We start from the raw sequence: 23,255 nt of genomic DNA on the forward strand, positions 1-23,255 counted from the left end.
ATGTTCTTGGACTTCCTCAACGGATATGTTAGCCTCGAATCACCCTAACTGGCATGTCCAAGTTATCTGGGAGGGATGGGGATCGTCCTCCGACGGGGTTCTGAAGCTTCACGCTGCCCTGAGCCCCAGCGGCACCAAAGTTTGCTCAGCTTCTTACAAGTTTCTTCCTCGTTGTCAAAACTGGAGATTTCTGCGAGGAACTCCTCCAAGTGCGGGCGGACACCGGGGGAGGAGAGAAGGGGAGGAAAAGGCGGCGCGCAAGGGCCCCCTTGGCACAGTTGCCTGGCGCCTCCGTGAGGCTCGGGCCGTTCCCCCTACGACTCTTCGACTTGTCAGGCGGCGGCATTCGGCGGACTGCCCGGCGTTTCACCCGCCCTCGGCTCCCTCCCTCTCCGGTCTTTGGTGGTGGACTTAAGCGCCCATGGCAATCGCCGCCTTCAGTCACCTGCGGAACGCAGTCGGAAGGCAGCAGCTCTGGAGGCACAGCTGTCTAAGGACCCCCTGGGCACCTCTCCCTTTTGCCCGTCGTAGCAGAAGCGATCGCGGGAGCAGAGATGAACCGCGCCCTCCCTCCCTGAAGGGAAACTACTGGCAGCTGTGCGAGCGGGCAGCCCGGGAGCCCGGCACTTTCTGGGGGTCTCTGGCACGGGAGGCGCTGCAATGGGACACCCCGCACCACACCGACTGCGAGTGGGATTTCACTCAGGGTCGGATCCGCTGGTTCTTAGGCGGTCGGTTAAATGTGGCGGGTAAGAGGCGCCTTTCCTTGACTGGGGGGAAGGGACGGCGACGGTACCGAAACTGCCTCGAATCCCTCGGCCCTTTCCTTCTCCGGGCGGGTCGATGATATTTTATATTTAGCCTAACAGTTTCGAAAGAGAAAGGCACGGTAGAAGCTGTGCTCTCCGGCATTTGGAAGTCACGCCCAAATTGTCTGCAGGCGAGTCACACCCGGGTTATCTGGAATCCTGCACCCTCTAAACCGGAATATTGGCGTAGCGATAATGCGGTGGAAAATGGGGGAAACGCAGTGACAGCACCGAGGTTTCATCCGACTCTCTTCCCAAAACCGGTCGGGGGTACGAACGCATTCTAAGAAGGCCTGACTCGAAGTCGCAACGTTTTGCGGCCGAGGCTGTACTTTATGTGCAATAGCTTTCACTCAAAACACTCCACCCTCGAACAAAGAGAGAGAGAGGGAGCGAGAAAGAGGAAGAATGTGCCTTGAAAAACCGATCTTGGTTACAATAGGTTGAATTAGGGTAATTTAAATACTAACTTCCTATTGCTTGATGGGTGCTAGGGCCAATAGGATTCGCTGAGTGAGAGAAGATTCAAGACAAAACTTTAAAATGCTTGGGTTACTGTAAACACTGTACTTATGTTCGCAAGTACAATAGGAGAATCCTAGAGGAGGGATGGGATATAAATCAGTCGGTAAAAGGTTATGAAGTAAGTAATGCCAACATTCAAAAACCCTGTATGAAAATGAAATTCTAGCACAGAGAGTATTTTCTCTGTTGCTGAACATGCTCTAAGTCTAAAGAATGTGATCATCTGTTCTATAACCCCTGGTTATAGAATGAATGCATAGCTTTTATTGTGTCACTTACCGGTTTAATTATATGGACTTACTTATGGGTATGCCCATACCAGGGCGTACTGCCTGCAACCTACAGTTTCAATTGCTGTCTTCTGAAACCTACTATTACAATGTAAGTATAGCAACTTTCAATGCCTCCTAGATTTTTCAAGATTTTAATTACAGTCTCTTTTTCTGGAGAAGGCTTATGGCACTACTTACAATAAGTATTTATTTTATTTTTATTTATTAATTAAATTTATATGCTGCCTATTTCACCGTGAAGGCGACTGTGGGTTACAAAAATTAAAAACAAAGGTACAAAATATCAACACATTAAATATTAAAATGAATGGAGATTAAATAAATAACCCAGAATACTGCTCAGGGGAGGTGGCATTTTTTTTCTCTTAATCCATTAACCACCTCCAACATGGAACACCCCCATTGAGGCCTCAAGCCAATCAGTAGAGCAAAGTTTTGAGCTTTTTATGGAAGACTAAGAAGGTGGGGGTGTGATTTTCCAGAGGGTGGAAGTCACAGCAGAAAACGCCAGAATTCTTTGACCAAGGAGGACATCAGCGTGCTCCTTCTGCTGAAATGGGGGGGGGGGGCAATCCCATTGGGGTGAGAAAATTTCTCATCCTGGACTCATGCGATAAAAGGGCTTTTCAACAACTTGAATTATAAATGGAAGCAGACTGGCAAGCAGTGTTGTTCACGCAACCGTGGTGTTACATGGGCCATCCTAGGAGCCATTAGAACTGTCAGCATGGTGGCATTCTGCTCCAGCTGTAGTTTCCAAATACTCTTCTAAGGATAGCATATATAGAGCGCATTCACCTGTGTTTTCTTTATTTTATTCATTTACGTATCTGTTGATTTCTGTATCTGCAGAACTTAACCAAGTCACCCTGGGTTGCTTACAATTCCAAAACTATTAAACATTAAAAAAACATCTGGAAAATAAATTCAACCACAGCAAGATAATTAACCATGAAACAATATAGCCAAGAAATAGGGCCCTTAACATATTCTGAGCTCCAGGCCTGGGCACATAGTCAAGTTTTAAAGCGTTGCAAAAAGCCTACAGGGTTGGTGTCATTTTAATCTCCCAGTGGATAATATTCCACAAGGAAGGGGCTACACACAGAAGACCTGTTTTGTAGTTCGCATTTGTCAACACTCTTTTGCTGACCACAGCTGCAGCATGCCCAATCAGTTGGATAGAACTGAATGAGTGTTGGAAAACAATGGTCTTCAGGTCCAAAGCCTTGTAGAACTTTAGAGGTGACAACCAATACCTTGAATTGCACTTGGAAAGACATAAGGAACCGGTGGAGCTCACATTATTAATAGTGGTGTTACATGTGCAGTATAGCCAGTATTATTTACTACCCATGCAGCCACATTTTGCACCAGTTGAATTTTCTGAATGCTCTTCAAGGGCAGCTCTGTGTAAAGAGTGTTGCCATAATCTAAGTTGCATGGGCATGGGCGATGATGAGCAGGGCCTCCTGGCCAAGAATGATACAACTGGTGCACTAGCCAAAGGTGTGCAAAGGGTCTCCTAACTCAGAGTTCCCCAACCTTTTCAACTTTGTGAACCGATGGAGGGGGGAGAGGGGATGGTTCTGTGCGTGTGGTGGGTAAGCATGCACGTGCAGCTCCATTTGTGAGAGGTGGGAACATGCACCCACTGCTCACACAAATCGAGTGTGCATACATGCATTCACTCATCACTTCTGCAGCTCGGTTCCAAAAGGCTCAAGGCCTAGTAGTGGTCACAGCTCTCATCTGTTCTTCAACAAGGAGCTGTGAGTCTAGGTTTAGGTTTAGGTTTATTAGATTTATATGCCTAGAGTCTAGGAGGACCCCCAGATTGCATACTGTGTCTGTGGGGGGTACCCCCAAGATGTCATCCCATCTAGAGCTAGAAATGGAAGAACCTTGTTCCTGGAGGGTCCAAATATCCCCCAAATTCTATATTTTTTGCCAGCTATTCTAACATATATTTATTTAGATGGTGAAATGTGATGACAGTTGTAATGGTGTCCTGTGATTAAAAAAAGAAAAGAAATTAGAAAGGTTCCTCTTGCCTGTATTTAAGTATAATGTATACACAAAGTAATCAACAATTGAATGTTTGTTAAATATATCTACATGTACAAATATATTTACTGTACAGTATTGAGAAAATAGGAAGTGAAAGAAAGCAGGTCTTTGTGAAAAGCAGAATGAGCTTTGTGAAAAGCAGAATTGCAATTTTGGCAGAAGGGAATTGTGACATCACAATGATTATTGCTTAACTTAGTAGAACAAATAACAAATGAATTTATGTATTTATGGCTTTCTTTTTATTTAATGTAGGTGTATGATGTCTCTTGTGGCGAAGTCTCCTCAACATTCTCTATAAATTGAAATAGAGTGAAATGGTACAAAATATTATTGAGTAAAACAGTAGCATTAACAATTAAATGCAGTAGCAAAAGGTCTGATTGGTTGGCACCTTTAATATAAAAGTGCACTGAAATATTCAGTTTTTGAGGCCTGTTTAAAAAGTATGGAGGTATACACATATGTATGTTCATGCATACACACACCTCACAAACATATTTGTTGAAGGGTGTTCTACAAGGATACAGTTAAAAAAAACATATTTTTGGTCAGATTGTATTGGTGAACCCTAAACAGATTCATTCTAGATTCAGGCTCTGGAAGCCTTTGCCACGAATGTAGCTGTTATAAAATTGCCCAGCCCCTATAAGCAATACAGTAAATTCATACTATACCATCTGAAGCTTTTGAAATGATTTTCAGGAGACCTCCAATATAGTTTAGTCTGGCTATATCTGCCACATTAATTATTGTAGTGGGGTCTAATCGCCCCCTCCCGAGAATCTCAAGTAACTAAAGCTATCTGAACTAAGTTTTCATAAATGGCCTCAAGATTGTAATATATGTAAATATTAGATATTTAAGTTGACCTCATAGGAAATACATTTGTACTGGTGCTTCCAGAATAGTTTTTTATCCACTTTGTTTGTCACACAGAATCTAGCAGTAATCAACATGGTTTTTTTATTTGTCATGGCGGCAAGGTGTGGTCATACAGATTTTGTATTATCCTAATACTGTTTCACAGTGAGTTTTTGGCCATTTAATATTTTAGAGTAGACCGTGCAGAACCTTTCCCTTATATGAAGCAATAACATTATTCTCCTTTTTCCAGTACTATGTTGGATTCATACCAATGATGCAGCTACATTTTGGTAGGTTTTCCTGCCAGACTTGATAGGATGGATAGAGCAAAGGTGGGTTCCTACTGGTTCCGCCCCATTCGGCCGAACCAGTAGTGGTATGGCGGCATGGGTCACTGGAACCCGCAGCGACCCAGTTCTGCCACGCCCCTAAACCAGTTCTCTGGTCGGCGCCGCTGGCACAGTCATCTTGTTTTTAAGTTCTGCATATGCGCATAAGAAGTTTAATTGAACTGCGCATGCACGCACAGTGCACATTCAGTGCACGCATGAGCGAACCAGGAGTAAAGCTGGGAGGAACCCACCCCTGGGATAGATGTTAGGGAACAAGTACCCTTAGGTCTAGGTTAAAGTTTTATAACCACAACTAAAATAGCTAGCTAACCCTTACAAATAAAATATCTGACATCAAAGGTATTCAACAAAAGTATAGTATGCAATTTTATTAGTCTGTATATAATCTTAATAATTTTAGAGACTGTAGTTTTTTAAAAATATGTATACTCTCCAGTAAAAACAAAACCCTTTTCTATATAGAAACTCTATTAGAAAGATCAGATCCTGCCTCATGGCCTAATATTTTAAGTACTTATTATGCACAGTAAACTGATTTATACCTATAATTAGGTTCAGTTTATTTTTAAAAATCTATTAGGGCTCTTACACTGCAAAACTTGTATTTATTGAGAAGTAATTTTCAAGAGCTCAATAAAACTACTCCCTAATAATGATTTGTTTTGATTTTTCTAATGTAGATTAGCAAAACAGTGTTATAAAACAAATAACAGACCAAGAGCTGGTGTATTCAGTTCTTCAAGAAAGCAGAATTAATTTTTCAATTACCTATCACATGGTTGGGTTTGGATTTTGTTACAGCAATTGGCATAAGTTTAAAAAAACTGAGAAAAAATATTGCTTATTTTTCCAGAACTACTATGTAATATCTTCATCTGCTGCATTTTATAAGTTAATATTCAACAAGATAAGTGCCTTTAATTGCTACAAACGGATAACTTATTCATAATTAAGACACTGCATTAAAACCATTTCAGTTTGATCATTGACTAATGTTTAGTCTTGTTCCAAGAATAAGTTAGTTGTACTCCAAAAGCTATATATCCATAGTGTATTTTATTAATGGTAGTTACTAATTTTCCAGAAATTGTCTTATGTTTTAGATTCTTGCTAACTGTAAAATTCTTGTAAATAAATTCATTAAGGCAGAAAAATCATGAATGAAGGTGTTGGTTGAAGAGCCATAACATGCCATTTATTTAGTTCTCTGTAGATATTGAAAACATTAATTTAATTGTAATGTAAAATGTGCATTAGTATACTATGGAATTGTGGCACAGAATTACCATGGATCTGTAATGAATCACTGCATTATTGTAGAATTTGATAACCACCCATCTTTATTGTTAAAAATTATATATGATCCCTGACGTGCTCTCCTGATTTATTGAAAATTCACATTTATGGATTATGATAATTGTAGTTTATCTGGAATACTGGGGCAAAATTGGAATAGAGGTTTTGTAGAGGAAAAATTTGAAATTGTAAGAATGATGTCAGTCAACTCAGCACAAATTTTTATGGATTTTATTACATTTAAAGAATAGGTTTTTCTCAGCTAAGCTTAAACTTTAAAATCCACAATTTATCACATCAAATTTCACAAGTTTTACAATATACAAGTCACAGCATTTTAAAACTGAATCAGGATAATAATTTAACTGGCAATAAATATTCATAATAACACAGAAATTATAAACACACCAATTCTTCTTTATTAGTACAGTATTAAGAATACCGTAGAGCAGGGCTATCAAATTTTCAGCCCACAGGTCAGACGCGTCACACACTGGCCATACCCAGGCCATTCAGCAAAGGAGAAAAACGTGCTGATGTGTCAAGTAATGCCACCATGACGACACAAATTTGACATCCCTGTGGTAGAGTATAGTTTGTAAAGTATAGCTGTGTAGATTTTGGAAATGATTCCAGAAAACCTTACAATACCTCTCTGCTATTATACATTAAAGTAACTATCTCCATTTTCAAGCTTCTGTTCTTGCACAAAAACACATGACTGCTTTTATGAACTCTTTTAAAGATGCAGCTATAATGAGTAGGGCCTGTATGTAATACTTCTAAAACATTACAGATCATTTTCAAAAAGCGTACATAGCCCTAGTTTTTAAGTATGTGTGTATTATAGTGTATTGTACATTATAGTGTCTGAATGTAACTGTATTCCCCTTTATTCTTTACTTCCCTTTTTATAGTACTCCTTGTACTTTTCAACTCCTTGCTAGATCTTGTTAAAATGGAATCTCACATTAAATTTAGGGATACAGAAATGTTTTAGAAATTATCCCTAATTTATTTATGGGATGTATTTATTTAATTCATCTATTATGGCCACCCATAATACAAGCAAATCTGGAAAACAGATTTAAGAACAGAGGTAAGAAGATCAATATAATGGCAAAATACAGAAAAGTTTATGAAAGTAGCAGTCAAGATCAAAAATAATAATTTGGAGGCTATTGTAGTCTAACTTTATAACTGGGGGTTCCCAACCCCCCAGGCTGTGGACTGATAGCAGTCCCTGGGCAGCCAAGCGAGCAAAGCTTCATCTATGCATGTGTGGGATCTAGATAGTTTGTGAAACTATGCCTCTCCTCCTCATCCATGAAAATTATTCCCCCCCCCCAGAACTAGTCCCTGGTGCCCAAAAGTTTGGGGGCTGCTGTTCTAACCTCTATGAATGGGAGATCAAATGTGTTTACAATTGGAAGATAGTGACCTGATTTAAAATAAGTCATAATATGGTTCCCTTTTGGCACAGTTTATTGAAGGACAGTAGCCATTGTAATTTGCAGATTATGATTTAGCAGTAGCAATAGTAATAGCACTTAGACTTATATACCGCTTTATAGTGCTTTACAGCCCTCTCTAAGCGGTTTTACAGTCAGCACATTTCCCCCAACAATCTGGATCCTCATTTTATCCACCTCAGAAGGATGGAAGGCTGAGTCAAGCTTGAGCCTGGTGGGATTTGCACAGCCAAATTGCAGTCAGCCGGCAATCAGCAGAAGTAGTCTGCAGTAACTCTTAACTCTAACCACTGTGCCACACAAGGCTCTTGAATGTTTAGGGCAATATGTAAACCCTATTCGTGTATATTAACATGCGTGTGTGCCTGCAGTGTGTGTGGCAGCTAATTATAGAATAGTATGATCCAGAGGGCAGGACAAGAAACAATGGATGGAAACTAATCAAGGAGAGAAGCAACTTGGAATTAAGGAGAAACTCCCTAATAGTGAGGAAATTAATCAGAGGAACATATTTGCCGTCAGAAGTTGTGGGTGCTTCATCAATGGAGGTTTTTAAGAAGAGACTGGACAGGGTGTTAGACTAAAAGATCTCCCAAGATCTCTTTCAGCTGTATTCTGATTGATTGATTGTGTGAACCCATCCTGTGTGGGATCAAGCATCTGTTCAGGGAAGTTGATCTAGGATAGTTAACTGCAATTTTATCACCTTCCTGTTACTTGCCTTAAGTTAGGCAGGAATTTAAGTGCAGCTTGTTCTACCAAATCATATGTAAGTCAGAATTGATTGTTTATCCTGGTTGAAGTAATTGTCTTCCCTGTCATGGATGCATCAGCAGGCCTTCACTTAAAAGGAGTGTTTAAAAGTACCTTAGGTTCTTTGATTTTGAAACAACAATGCTATATAACAATTCACTTGGTTCTACTACCCACTACAGGATGAAATTGCTTCTCCTCTCTACCTCTCTATCTCTGTTCAAAACACTTAGCTTTCATTAGCAGATAAGCTTGGGGCTCTGAGAGCTGATAAAGATGCATATGACCACACAACCTTTAAAAAAAGGTGGGGGGGAATACTGACTTCCTCCTTTGTCTTTTTTTAATAGCTTTTATCTCATTGTTTCCTGGAAAGATGATTTTTCCTATCATTCTGCCAAAATTCTTACCCAGTAACAAATCCTTAATAATTATGTTGCCAAAAAATGTTCCTTTTACTGTATGATTTGAGCTCTAGATCTCTCTTCCTACAGGCTATTACAATCTGACATGAAGTTCCTCCTGAAAAATGCTGACTCAGATTTGAATCTTTCTAGGTCCAAGGAGCTGTCAAAGTTGCAGTAATCTATGTTTCTTTACTTCGAAAATGTTTTAGAATCAGTCTAAAATTCACTTTATTTTAACAGTTGATCTTGATTGTAGTGCTAAAAACTTACTTTCACAAAGAAATGTGTAAATAAAAGGTGGTAGGAAGTTTAGTGTGTTTTGATCTAAAACCTTCACTGTGAGCTTTCATCTAGTGATGCATTCTTCTTTTAATTGTATCTTTGTGATATCTAAGAATGATCCCTACACATTTTCTTCATTAATGAATAGTATATTTGTTTGGCTAATGTAATTAAATGGGTTCAATACATACATACAAAACTTGGAATATCTTCACATTGTACAGAATATATTGGTATTCCATAAAACAAACAATTTAAGAAATTGTGTAATAGACTAATCAGTGGTAGGCAAGTACAACAGATTGAAGCAGTGCACTCCTGATCTATTTTGTCAAGATGTTTGATTCTTTTTTCTTATGAGGACTTTTTACCCAAGCATACAGTAATAAACTGAGCCCAGGTGTATGTAAATTATTCCTCTGCTTGCTTCTGTTTTTCTTCCTTGTATTCCATTTCTATTTCATAGATAGTGGTAGAGCCATATCTAATACTTAAATGGAATACCATAATGAAATTGTATACCTGTGGGCTAGATTAAGGAAGTAGGAAAATATCTTTGAAGAAGGCAGTAACAATCCCTTCAGCATTATTGCCAAGAAAGACTACATGGAGAAGTCCAGGTACTTAATGGCTTAACAATCTTATTAATGTTAGTCAATCTTAGAACATTAATTTTAGTCAATGTTCTGTCAAAGTTGTTATTTGTAAAGCAACATAAGTATAATTAGTGTTATAGAAAGAAATATTTGATCAGCAAAAACATATAACTGTATCAGGTAAAAAAAACTATCCTATTTATTAGCTGAGTATAAATTGTATGGTTGTGAATTAAACTGAAATACAATGGAAGGCTGTTTATTTTACACTGATTATGTCTGAAATATTGAAATGAATAATGAGATAGAGTGAATGGAAAAGCTATTTACATAGGCTTGTGTAGACTCATGAGGTATAGTAAATGTTGGCAACAAAGCATTATAAAAAGATTAGGGTAAGATAGTTATTAATACTGTATCTAACATTATTGATCTTTTGTTATTTTAAAATAAAGGGCCTACAACCTGCTATCCTGTACTATTCTTTCTAACTACATGAGTTCTGTACTTTATTGTTGTACTAGCTTCAGTTCTATGTTAACATTTAAGCTTATACTCTGCCAACTACTTCTACCTTGGCTTTCTTTATTATTGGGCTGCTTAATGATTCATCTGTGCTTGACCATCATGATACTGGGACTGCTACATTGTTTCTTGGCATTGTTGAAAGAAATGTTCTTCTGGGTTTGGCTCCAAGTAGGGAAAAAGACACTGGAGACATGGAGGCTGCTTGGAAAGATGGTTTTAATAGTGGACAGGACCACATGGCTTGAGTCCTGAACAGAAAAGGTGATCACGTGCTTCAGTGTTGGTGGAGAAGAGAAGGGAAGGGCAGAAGAGAAGCTGAGTCCCTGGTTTTATGCCCTCTCTGGCCTTTGATCTTGAGCTTGTATTCTGATTGGTTGTCAGACTCCCATGGGCACATACAGGGGCAACTGTCTAGGCTGCGTTTTGAATCCAGGTTTAGTTGAGTTCTCAGATGCCATGTGGCGAGTTGGGTAAAGGGCCAATATTATCATGCCTTAATCCCATCACGAGCTTAAGGGGATAACTCTTTATTATGTAAAGTGGACTAGCTCAGGCTTTAATGGGTCATTGACAAAGTGGGATGGGCAGGAAGCTGCAGGCAGCTATTCTGTCTTTTAAAACATGTTTCTTCCTTTTCACATCCAGATAAATATTCTGCCTTTTCAATATTTCCTAGGAGATTTCATTTTTCTGGGAAAGGCCTGGGTGATAACTTCCTACAGCATGACCATCAGTGTCACACCTTATAGTGTTGGTTCTTGGTTTGCCTGATTTTGGCTATTTTGACTTTAGCTCTGTGCTTATAATCCTTCAGCATTGTCTCCTCCCTTGTCTTTGCTTTTCCTGACCCTTTGGTGCACCTGGTCCTGTTTGGCTTGAACTCTTCATTGGGTGCTTTGGTTTGACCTTTTCTCTGCACCTGTTAGTAATGTGGCTGACAGTACTGGCTGCTACTATGGCCATATTCCTTGTCTTTCTATTGCTACTTCCAAGTTTGGCAGGCTGTAACTTTCTTTCCCTTTCCCATTACACTCTGTTGAACTCTATTACTTCTATTTTTAGCTAAGATAGCTCCTGGTATCACTGCCTTCAGCCTTAGGCTATGGTTGTACAGCCACTGGCATCAACATTCAGCATTTCCAGACAACTGCTAAGCTTCCAGTCTTTTAGAGTCAGACACTGCAATTCTACAGGCAGGAAGACTAAACATTTCCCCTTCTCTCCCTTCTATCTTCTGGTTTGAATTTCTTTTACAGCCTGTCACTACTAAACTTTCTAGTAGAGAACTTTTCCTGTTGAGGCTTACTAGCCACCTGGGTTGTGACCGCTACTTCTCCAGCTTTGTCTGAATCTGCTGTAATTACATTCCTCGAATTGTTTCTCCAACTCAAAAGCAACTCCTTCTGGTACCCATGAAAGGAAAGATTAGAAATCCTTTTGGATTATATACAAAGGTTAATAAAAAATAATTAAGTTAGATACAGTTAAGTTTTGATTATTAGGGGGAAAATGTTATGATACAGGATATAGTCAAATAAAGGAGGGATAATGATGACAACCTATATATATGTATGAGTATAATATAAGGAAACTAGATGAAAATTGCCAACATGATTTGGAAAGGAGGATTAGAAAAGTTTGTTATTAAATATTATGGATGTTTAGCTAGAATAGGAGATAAGGATTCAGTGTTATTGGAGGATTTTAGAAATATTAAATGAAATGCCAATATGTGGTTATGTATTAAATCTTGGTATATTTTATGAAGAAGGACGTTTAAATAATTATATAAAAATTGAGGTATAAGGGTAACGTATAAACATTTGAGTTAAAATACTTGAGTTAATATGAATTATGCTTGATGACTGTGGAAGAGATGCACGAAAACCTTTTGTAACCAACTGATACACTTTCTACTGTAAGTAAAGAAGGAAGATTTTATGTGTTGTGTTTGTTTTGAAAATAAAAATAAATTCTATTTTTTTTAAAAACAACTCTTTTCCTGTTCTCAACAAGTACGTAGTTCTTCAGTAGCCCTGCAAAGAGCACAAAAACATATTTATACACTGCCAGCTACAGGCTTATCTCTCACCCAGCATTTCTGGCTTCTTTTTCTTCTTCTTCTAACTTTAGTCCTCTGGCATTCTTTTTTCCAATTTTTGTTGTTCTGTTTTCTGGCACTTTGAAATCCAGCATCACTCCTTAATTATGAAGCAACCAAGCCATCAAGGAAGTCCCCCTTTAGAGAGAATGTCTCTCTTTTTTGAGGAAATGCCAGGAAACAGTAGCACTTTTTTCTTTTACAATCATCCTGTCACAAATACCAGTACTTTAACCTCTCAGTAGCCAATGCAGCAACTGAAGTACAGGTGTTATGCTGCTAGACCTAGTTAGCTAGATTTTGGACCCCTCAGGTTTTTCAAGCTGTCTTTGAAAGCAACTTAGCATAGATGTGTAGTTGTGTAACTACATGATGATGAACGTGTAACTTGTTATCAAAAGGGCTTCTTAGACCAAATGCACATTCAGATGCAAAACATTTCCAATTCATGTAATATACAGTAGATTAAAATAGACATTATCTATTTTATAGTGGTGATCAAAACACACAATTATATCCTGTACTTCTTAATAGTTTTAGGGCAGGGGTTGGTTCCAGCAGCCACTAGTGCCCGTTTGCTCATGGGCGCATAGTGCACACTTAATGTGCGCTGCGTGCGCATGTGCAGTATAATAAAAATAGTTTTGCGCATGCACAGAAGCCAAAAACAAGATGCCGGCGCCTACAGTGCCACCAGGAGAACTGATTTGGGAGCGTGACAGGCCTTGGACTCTGCCGGTTCCATCAACCCAGGCAGCCAAACCACTACTGGCTCAGCTGAACCAGTCCAAACCAGTAGGAACCCACCACTGTTCTAGGGTAGTATCCACTGTTGCCACTATCTGTCTTGAGTTGCTTGTCTAGTAATAGCTGTTCTTTGCTATTTTGCCTTCTGAGGATTTTTTTGTTGTTTTGTAAATAGCTCAAGGTGATAAGCCCTTTTAATCAGTAACAAACTACATGCTTTGTTTTTTGTTTCTGTGCAGTTAACTGTTTGGATCGGCATGTGCAACATACACCAGACAAAATAGCTTTGATTTGGGAAAAAGATGAGCCCGGTACTGAAGAAAAAATAACTTACAGGTATGACATGTTCCACCTACTTGGTTTCAAAATTATCTGTGCAGAATTTGGAAAAGTCATACTGTATTGCTTGCTTTTGTATGAAATCTGTAATAACACTATTCTTAGAAGAGACATCACAGAAGAGAAAATATTTATTCTCCTGTGCAGTGCTTGGAGAGTCCAAGCATGAGTTAAATACAGTCTATCTTTTTCCTTAACCACGCCTCCTTTGCCTCATCGAGGTCAGTTTTAAAAACTCAGTCCGCCTGTTAGAACTAAATTTGGGGAGATCCTCAGATCTAGATCAGATAGACTAGACTCTCCAAATAGAACACAGTGATTTAGAATTTTTTATTTTTGTATAGATTGTTGCACAGCATAGATTAGGCTTTATAGGAAGATTCAGTTGATTTCGAACCTGCTGAGGTGGCTGTCAGGGCTCTGTGGAGCTGCTGGTTGCACGCAGCACATGGAGTAGTGGAGGTGCTTGTACGGTGGCTGCCGGCAAGTACGTGGGCGGCAGGAGGCTTCCTGTCAGTTTCCCAGCTGCTTTGTTTCCCCTTATAACCTTCAGTTACTCATTTAGAGCTCCGGTGGTGTTGGCAGTTTCTCCTCAGCCCGCCAAGCACGGCGGCCATTTTGAAAGTGTTTTGCATGCTTTCTGAAGTTGCAAAGGGAGGCTGAATGCCCAGAGAGTGGCGGTGTGTGGCCGCGGCCATTTTAAGTGCTTTTTCTTGCCGGATCGTCATCGGAAGACTCAAAAATCACCACGTCTTTGCGCTAAAGCCCCTCAGCCGCAGATGACCTGCGGAGTCTCAGGGAGTCTCTGACCTTGTCCTGGGCGCCGGCAAGATCTACCTTCCTGCAGCACAGTTAGGGACCACTGAGTGCGGCCTTAGGAATTGTGGCTACTTAGGTCACTCCCCTATAACTGTTGATCTGCAGGTGCAATGGAGCCTGCCAGCCCACGCCTGATGCCACGCTATTGCTACAGCCTTTTCTCTCCATTGGAGGACGACCTATTGATCTGCAAGTCACGATGGCAGATGGAGGTTTGGAGGTGCAGGAGGAGATGGCAGGGCACTCTTTGAAATTCAGTAGGCCAGATCCTCCTATCACAAGGGGGAAAGGGAAGGAAAGGCACTATAGGGAAGAAATCCCAGGGACCCTCAGGCAGTAAAATCACCCCCAGGGAGGACCCCAGGAGGCACAAGCCTGTTGCAAAAACTGTGGGGAAAGCAAGAGAGCAGCCCAGATCACCTGAGCAGAGGGCTCCCTTGCCTGACCCTCTATTGATCAGATGGGAGAGGCAGAACCGGGATCTCCTCAGGGAGATAGCTTCCCATCGGTGGTTGAGGAGGTGTTACGGGACTCTTCACCTGAGGCCTCCTGAGGATACCCTGACTACCCTAGTTCTTCCATTAGGGAGGAACCAGAGCCCTTTCAATGTTTCCCCCCTCAGGAGGAGGACACACGTTCGAGCAGGGCTAAAGGCGTCTGCTCCTTCTAGGGCTTAGCCTAAAGAAGACAAGGGCCTTGCCTTGTCTGCAGAGATGAGGGAAGTTATTGCCATAGCCATCTCTCGGTATAGCTGAGTGGATCTGCCAGAAGGATGCTCGAACCTCTGGTTCTTCCAAGCCATGGCCACACACAGTTCAGGACAGGGACCGTGTCCCGGCTTCTCCTGGCACCTCGGTTGCCATGGAGGGATCTGTCTCAGAGGAGGAGGAGGAGGAATTTGAGTTATTGGAAGATGAGGATCTTCCTCCTGATAAACCCGCCTTCACCAGCCTATTTAAACCGTCCCTATTGAAGGCCATCCTCCACAAGGCTAAGGCCTCCACTGAGTTAGAAGCCAAGCCCAAGGATAAGGCTGTTCCCGCTACCTCTCAGGACCCCAAGGAGGGTCTATTTAAGGAAAATGCCCCAACTCAGGAACTGATTCAGGTTCCTGATCTTTTTATGGACGTTGTCCAACGCCAGTGGGCATAGCCTGGTACCCTGGGAGTGGGGGAGTGGGGGAGATAACCCGAGTGGAGGAGATAAAAACTTATATTCTGTAGAGATCAGAATGGACGACATCTTGAAATTGCTGGAAGTAGATGCTCCGATAGTTTCATTAACTTCTAATTCAGCTCTGCTGGCGAACCTTCTAGAGAGTCTTAAGGTGGAGGATAAGAGGTCGGAGAAAGCCTGTCATAAAATGCATCAGGCAGCCACCTGGGCAATCAGGGTATCCACCTTGGCATCCTTCTTTACCAGGGCCTCACTCCTCTTGCTGTATCATCTTAGATCTAAACCTCCTTCGGAAGGGTCTCGATGGCGCCATGACATTAGCAAGATTATCACCGCTGTAGAGTATGCAGCCGATGCTTTGCTGAACGCGGGTAAGTTCGCTAGTTGAGCGTTGGCGTCCAATGTGACCTCCCGCCGCCTGCTATGACTTCGCCACTAGCAGGCGGATATGAAGGCCAAGTAGAAGTTGGCTTCCATCCCCTTTAAGGGTGACCAACTTTTTGGAGAGCCCTAGATTATTTTGTGATAGAGATGAAGGACAAACACAAGATCCTTCCATCTACCCATAAGAAGAATGACCGGAAGGGCTTGGGATCATTCGGGAAACAGAGCTTTTGACCACAAGAGCCCGCACAGGCCTTTTCTGCTACTTCCTTCTCCTACCAGACATCCTATTCCCAGGCTGAGAACAGGAACCAGGATAGAAACTCATTTGAGTCCCGGGGTAGGCAACAGCAGTTCCAACTCCCACCAATTCCGATGTAACAGGTGACCACCAACAGGTTCCTCCCATAGGCCGCCGTCTGCAACTGTATGCCCACAAATGGGAGGAGATCACCTCGGACTCTTGGGTTCTCAATACGATCAGGAGGGGCCTAGTTCTAGAATTTCTATCCTTTCCTCAGCGGAAGTTCATCCGCTGCCCAACCCCCCAAAATCCCATGAAGAGATCCTTCATGCAGGTGGAGATTCGTCACCTTCTGCAAATAAGGGCCATAGAACCCATACCGAGGGAACAGGAAAAGCAGGGGTTCTACTCCATTCTTTTCCTGGTCCCAAAAAGCTCAGCGGGGTGGAGGGCCATCCTGGACTTGAAGCGCCTGAATCAACATATGGCCTACAAGTGCTTCAAAATCCAGTCCCTCAGTCCATCCTGGACTGTATAAGGCAAGGAGACCAGCTCACCTCCATAGACGTAAAAGAAGCTTACCTGCATGTTCCCATTCATGCGTCGCATAGGAGGTTCCTGCGATTCCATTACGATGGGAGGCATTACCAGTACAGGGCTCTCCCATTCGGCCTCTCGTCCGCGCCCAGGACCTTCACAAAGCTTCTGGCAGCTGTGGCGGCTCACCTCCAGGCCCATCCGATTCGACTGGAATGCTACCTGGACGACATCATCATTCAGTCCTTGAGCCACAACCAGGCCCTGCAAGACGTTTGATTTTCAACACAGATTGTGGGCCACCATGTACTGTTACTAACAAACAACGTAGCAACAAAGGCCTGCATAAACCGGCAGGGCAGCACCCACTCCAGGAGACTCATGACAGAGGTGGAGTCTCTGGGAAGGTGAATGGAACACCACCTAGCATCCATCAGAGCAGACCACATATCTGGGACAAGCAACGTGGAAGCAGACTGGCTGAGCCGGCAGACGATCAACAACTCCGAGCGGCGTCTGCATCCAGAACTGTTTCAACAGATAGTTCAGAGGTTCGGCCAACAGCAAGTAGACCTATTCACTACTCATGCCAAAACACACCTACCAAGGTTTTTTTCCCATTACCACTCGCCCCAGGCGGAGGGGACAGATGCGCTGAGGTGCAAGTGACCCTCAGGACTTCTCTACACATTTCCTCCCTTCCCACTGATTCCGCAGGTAGTAGCTAAACTCCTAGCGGAGGAAGCATTGGCTCAGGAGGTCCTGGTACGCAGACCTTGTCAGTCTCTCCATCCAGAGACCATGGAGGATTCCTCAGGAGCAAATCTCCATCAGTCAGGGGGCCATCTGTCATCAGGACCCCCACTAGCTCCAATTAGCCATCTAGCACTTGAGGGGGAGCTCCTGAGTAAACAACATCTCTCTGACAAGGTCATCAAAACTATACAAGCATCCAGAAGACCATCCTCTACACGAATATATGAAGCGACATGGGTCGCCTTCTCAGCCTGGTGCAAAGCACGTGGTATAAGAGACATTTTAGCTTCAATACCACAATTGCTAGACTTCCTTCAGGAAGGATTGGACAAGGTCTGGCGCCCAACACTTTCTGTCGCCAAGTCGCTGCCTTGTCCATCATCCTTGCTAGGAGCTCTTTCCGGTCCTTGAGTCAACACCCTCAGGTCAAGAGTTTCCTGAAGGGCGTGGCCAATATCCGCCCTCAAGCTATACACCGATATCCTTCCTGGAATTTGCTGTTTGTTCTGCGGGCCCTGATGAGCACGCAAAGCCGATTCGAACTGTGAGTCTTCGCCATTTGACTCTTAAGACTCCCTTTCTAGTGGTGATTACATCTGCTTGGAGGGTCTCAGAGCTTGCAGCTCTCTCAGTGCTGTGTATAATTCATACTGATTGGGAAATCTTGAGACTCAACCCCACCTTTATCCCCAAGGTGAACTCGCACTTCCACAGAGCCCAGGAAGTGATCCTCCCAACTTTTGCTCTAGACCTACGTATCCCAGGGAGCATTCCTGGCATAAGTTAGACGTTAGGCGAGCTGTTCACATTTATGTTAGGAGGACTAAGGAATTTAGACGCTCCGAGTCATTTTTTGTGTCATTTCAGCCTGGGTCGCTGGGCCCCAAGGCCTCATTTTCTACCATTGGACATTAGCTACGGGCCTGCATCAAGATGGCCTATGAACATCAGGGCAGGGCCGTGCCAGGTAGGGTGACAGCACACTCCACAAGGAGTGCTACCACTACAGCAGTATGGGCAACCGAAGCGTCCATCATTGACATTTGTAGAGCAGCTATGTGGGCGTCCCCTACTGCATTCATTAAAAATTACCAAATTGACACCTTTGCCTCAGCCAAAGCCTCCTTTGGAAGACGTGTTTTGCAGAAAGTTGCCTCGGCTCCGGACACTTAGTCTTCCCTCCCTGGGACACAATAGCATGGGTATGTCCCATGCTTGGACTCTCCAAGCAATGCACCGGAGAATGACCGTTGGCTTACCTGAATGGTCATTCTCTGGGTGCTGCAGGAGAGTCCAAACCCGCCCAGGGTTTAACTAAGTGTCCAAGAATCCTTATCACGGTTAGAATTCCGTAGGGTTTCCTGCAGCGGATAAGATCTTCGTTTTTAAAACTGACCTCAATGAGGCAAAGGAGGCGTGGTTAAGGAAAAAATCTACTCAGTCCTAGGGCAGATAGCTATATTTAACCCATGCTTGGACTATCCTGCAGTGCCCAGAGAACTACCAGGTAAGCTAACGGTCATTTCATCAGAATAGTTTTGGATGATTAACAATAAAAGAACCCACTGGATGTATTAAAGGCCTTTCTGGATTCATAGTGGCAAATTAAAATTTCTGGAAAGCCCACAAGTAGAATGTCCCTATGATAACATCCCTCACCAATTAGAATTGAGAACCAGACATAAATTGGTTTGAAAATTGACCTCACATCGATTAGTATAGGTAGACCTCAGGTTATGATAGCAATTGGGACCAGAATTACCATTATGGTCTTACAATTGGGTTGTAAAGTGTAATATAATGTGACTTCATCGCATTAATCCCAGTTCTTGTTGTAATATTTTAGTGAATAGATTTGGTAGTCGGTTTCAGTTTGCTTATCTTGCAGTATTTTACTAACCCCTTTTTAGAGAGTCACAGTTGTCATGACAGAACTCTCTGAGTATTGCAAAATGTTTTTAACAAGGTAGTGATTCTGATTGTAATTAAATTGTTTTTATTATATGGTGTTCAAGGTGAGAATTATATTTATATCACATAGTTATTTGAGCCTTAACAATAAGCAGTTTAGTCTGGTATGAACATCATTCCACCACCTTCAATTTATATGGCCACCCATCTCACCTAAGCAACTTTGGGTGGCAAAATGTGAAGATAATAATCCAAAGTGAGAAAGAAAAATAAGAATATGCAGCAAAAATAAATCAACAATAAGGTTTGTATTTCTTTTTCATCTATTGCTAATCTTTTGCTCTTTCACAAGCATCTGATGAAAGGGTAAGTTTATATTTGACTTCCACTACTTCAGGTTAACAGGCACAAACAGTATGTTTGTGTGTATGTACATACACACTATACATATATAGACATATATACTGGGTATGTTTGTATTGCATACTGATGCATCATTAATTTAACTGTAGTTTACTAAAATATCATAATTGTATGACTTTACACATAGGTCTAATCCATAAGGTTGCTATTTTGGCTGTATTCACATAAGATATTGACTCACAGTTAATGTCAAGTCTTTCTTGAATTGAATCCTTAGCTATTCACATAATTTTCTTTACAATAGTGCATAAGTGGTTTGCCATTGCTTTCTTCTGAGATTTTTATTTTATTTTTCAAACCTGGGATGTACCTGGTATTTTATTCAAGTAATAAACCTTTTTCCTAGTTAGCTGAAACTATAATAAGTTAACCAAATTATAGTTTATTTAGTGTCAGGAAGCCAAATGTTATGAATTTACTGGAAGCTAAAGCACAGAACCTACAAAACTTCATTTATTGCTGTTTATTTGTATGTTGTGATCTGTGTTTCTTTTTTAATGACGTTTTTAGTTGAGAATAGCATTTTTCTGGTTAGTACATTCCACTAAGCTATTATTTGCTTAACTAGGCTTATAAAATAAACTACAGTGAAATGAGTTCATTCAACATGCTAAGTCATGAGTTGCAACATATATAAACCAAAATGACTAAATTCACAAGATATAGTAAACCAGTTTTTATTTTTTTTATTTTTATTTTTTATAAATATGTTTTTTTTTCCCATTTTCATTTCGTACAGTCACATATATACTGTGCATAACCGGGGCCATATAACATTAAACAATAAACATAGCCATTCCTCTTGTCTACAATACCCCCCAAAATAGAAACCCAATGTACCTCTTTGACCCTCCATACACCCTTTCTTTCGCCCCCCTCCAACATTCCATCTTCCCTCCAACATTCCCCTCTACCCTACTTCCCCTCCCCCTCTACCACTCCTCTCTCCCAGTACACTCCCTCCCTTCCTTTTCACCCTCCCTCCCATCCTCTCTCCCACCCTCTCTCCCCCTCTTTCTTCTATCCCTCTACTCCTCCCTTCGGTGTATTTCTACTATCTGTTAATATATTCAGCTTGTCCTATTTTTACAGTGAAATTAAAGAGCAACAGTATACAAGTGCAGTCGCGTTACTTTAATCTAACACATACTATATATCCCCCCTCCCCCCTAACACCCCACCTCCCTTTCCCCCCCCGACTTCCCAGAGCCCGTACACTGTATAGGTTTTTAACAAATACAGTCTAAAATATATTAAGACAAAGGAAATAAAAAAAAGAAGTTAATAACATCTCTGCATTAAACTCAGCTTCTTCCTATTGCACTAACTTTAAGCAGTTTAGATTATTCCTAATCTTAAGCATAGGCTATCTGTAATTTCTTAGTCCCGTATTTGTTTTGTATATAGTCAATCCATTTTTTCCAGTCTCGTTTATATCTCTCATTTGAATGGTCTTTAAGATATGCCGATATTTTAGCCATCTCGGCTAGGTTTGTAACTTTCAATGTCCATTCTTGAGTTGTAGGCAAGTCTTCCTTCTTCCAGTATTGCGCCAGTTTAGCATGTTTAGTGAATTCATCTATTGTACACAGAGCTCTGTCCTCATTTTGATGTTTCATTTGATTGCGATCAGATTAATCTGAATTCATTGAGCAAACTAAAAACTATTTTAGCCTGTTCAATCTGGTTTACTTTGGATGTGTTGGAGTACAATTCAAATTTCCAACTCTTATGCTGGCTGGTAATTCTGAGAATTATGAATCAAATTCTGCTGGAGACACAAGGGAAAAAGTGATTTACGTTGTTTAGCTGGTATACACTGTTCACTAATAGCATGAAGATTGTGTTTTGTTTTATTATAGCACTGTACCTTACTTGGTTATATTTGCAGTAACAAATTGGAGGTACAATTGTTTTTTCTTTGTGTATAAAAGTATCTTCCATATAAGGATAATATAATTTGTGAAGGCACCCTTGATCTTGTCCATTAATCCATGCAAGAATTAACATGGTTGCTGCTGGAAGGCACAATTTGGATGCTGAAGGTTAATACAGTATGTGTGTGTGTGTGTGTGTGTGTGTGTGTGTGTATGTGTATGTGTATGTGTATGTGTATGTGTATATATATATAAAACCTAAAAGCACTACAATTGAAGTATATTTTTTGAAGTATAAATAAAACCTAAAAGCACTACAATTGAAGTATATTTTTTGAAGTAGCCTCCAGAAAAGGAAAGAAACTGGTATGATCAACAAAGGTTCACAAATAATCAAATACTATTGATCAAACCAGCATTTGTTCTTTTATTTCTGTGATCAAACAACTGCTGAAAAGTTATTTCCTTAAAAATAAGAATCAGCTTTCTTTATCTTAAATAAAGTTCTCAGTTTATTAGGGTTTAGGGTTTTATTAACACTTATAGGCCGCCCTTTTCCCTGAGGGGACTCAGGGCGGCTTACATAAAATCAAGGGAGAGATATACAAACAATAACACAGACAAAACATAGAATAAAATAATGAGCAACATTCATTCATCATTCGGGTGGGGGCAATTATCTTTGTCCCCAGGCCTGACGGGCTAGCCAGGTCTTAAGGGCTGTGCGGAAGGCCTGGACGGTGGTGAGGGTACGAATCTCCACGGGGAGATCGTTCCAAAGGGTCGGAGCTACTACTGAGAAGGCTCTCCTCCTTGTAGTTGCCAGCCGGCACTGGCTGGCAGATGGAACTCGGAGGAGGCCTAGTCTATGAGATCTAATTGGTCGCAGGGAGGTAATTGGCAGAAGGCGGTCTCTCAAGTACGCAGACCCACTACCATGGAGGGCTTTATGGGTGACAAGTAGCACCTTGAAGCGCACCCGGAGATCGACAGGTAGCCAGCGCAGCTCGCGGAGGATAGGTGTTATGTGGGTGAACCGAGGTGTACCCACGATCACTCGCGCGGCTGCGTTCTGGACTAGCTGAAGTCGCCGGATGCTCTTCAAGGGCAGCCCCATGTAGAGCACATTGCAGTATTCCAGCCTAGAGGTCACAAGGGCCCGAGTGACTGTTGTGAGAGCCTCCCGGTTCAGGTAGGGTCGCAACTGGCGCACCAGGCGAACCTGGGCAAATGCCCCCCTGGTCACAGCCGTCAAATGATGGTCGAAAGTCAGCTGTGGATCCAGGAGGACTCCCAAGTTGCGAACCCTCTCTGAGGGGTGTAGAATTTGACCCCCCAGCCTGAGCGATGGAGCACTGGTCGAATTGTTGGGAGGAAAGCACAACAGCCACTCGGTCTTCTCCGGGTTGAGTACAAGCTTGTTAGCCCTCATCCAGTCCATAACGGCCTCAAGACCCCGGTTCATCACGTCCAGCGCTTCATTGAGTTGGCACGGGGTGGACAGATACAACTGGGTATCGTCCGCATATTGATGGTATCTTATCCCGTGCCTTCGAATGATCTCACCCAGCGGTTTCATGTAGATGTTGAATAGTAGGGGGGATAAGACCGAACCCTGCGGCACCCCATATGTTAGGGGCCTAGGGGTCGATCTCTGCCCCCCCACTAACACCGACTGCGACCTGTCCAA

General features: G+C 41.8%; 1 protein-coding gene across 3 annotated transcripts in view; it reads left to right on the forward strand.

Moving 5' to 3' along the window:
- Window positions 1-250: 250 nt before the first annotated feature.
- ACSS1 (acyl-CoA synthetase short chain family member 1) overlaps window positions 251-23,255 on the forward strand; it is a 48,426-nt gene continuing 25,421 nt past the window's right edge. For 2 of the 3 annotated variants that reach the window (XM_032216481.1, XM_032216482.1), the window contains exon 1: window positions 13,349-13,435. Coding sequence is in view for 1 of the 3 variants with exons in the window: in XM_032216478.1 (XP_032072369.1) it covers window positions 422-749; window positions 13,339-13,435 (425 nt within the window). In the remaining 2 variants the exon portion in view is untranslated. Of the gene's footprint in view, window positions 750-13,338; window positions 13,436-23,255 lie in introns of those variants that run through there. The other variant, XM_032216478.1, reaches the window with a different exon arrangement.

Source organism: Thamnophis elegans, chromosome 4, assembly GCF_009769535.1.
Source record: "Thamnophis elegans isolate rThaEle1 chromosome 4, rThaEle1.pri, whole genome shotgun sequence".
Classification (NCBI taxonomy): domain Eukaryota; kingdom Metazoa; phylum Chordata; class Lepidosauria; order Squamata; family Colubridae; genus Thamnophis; species Thamnophis elegans.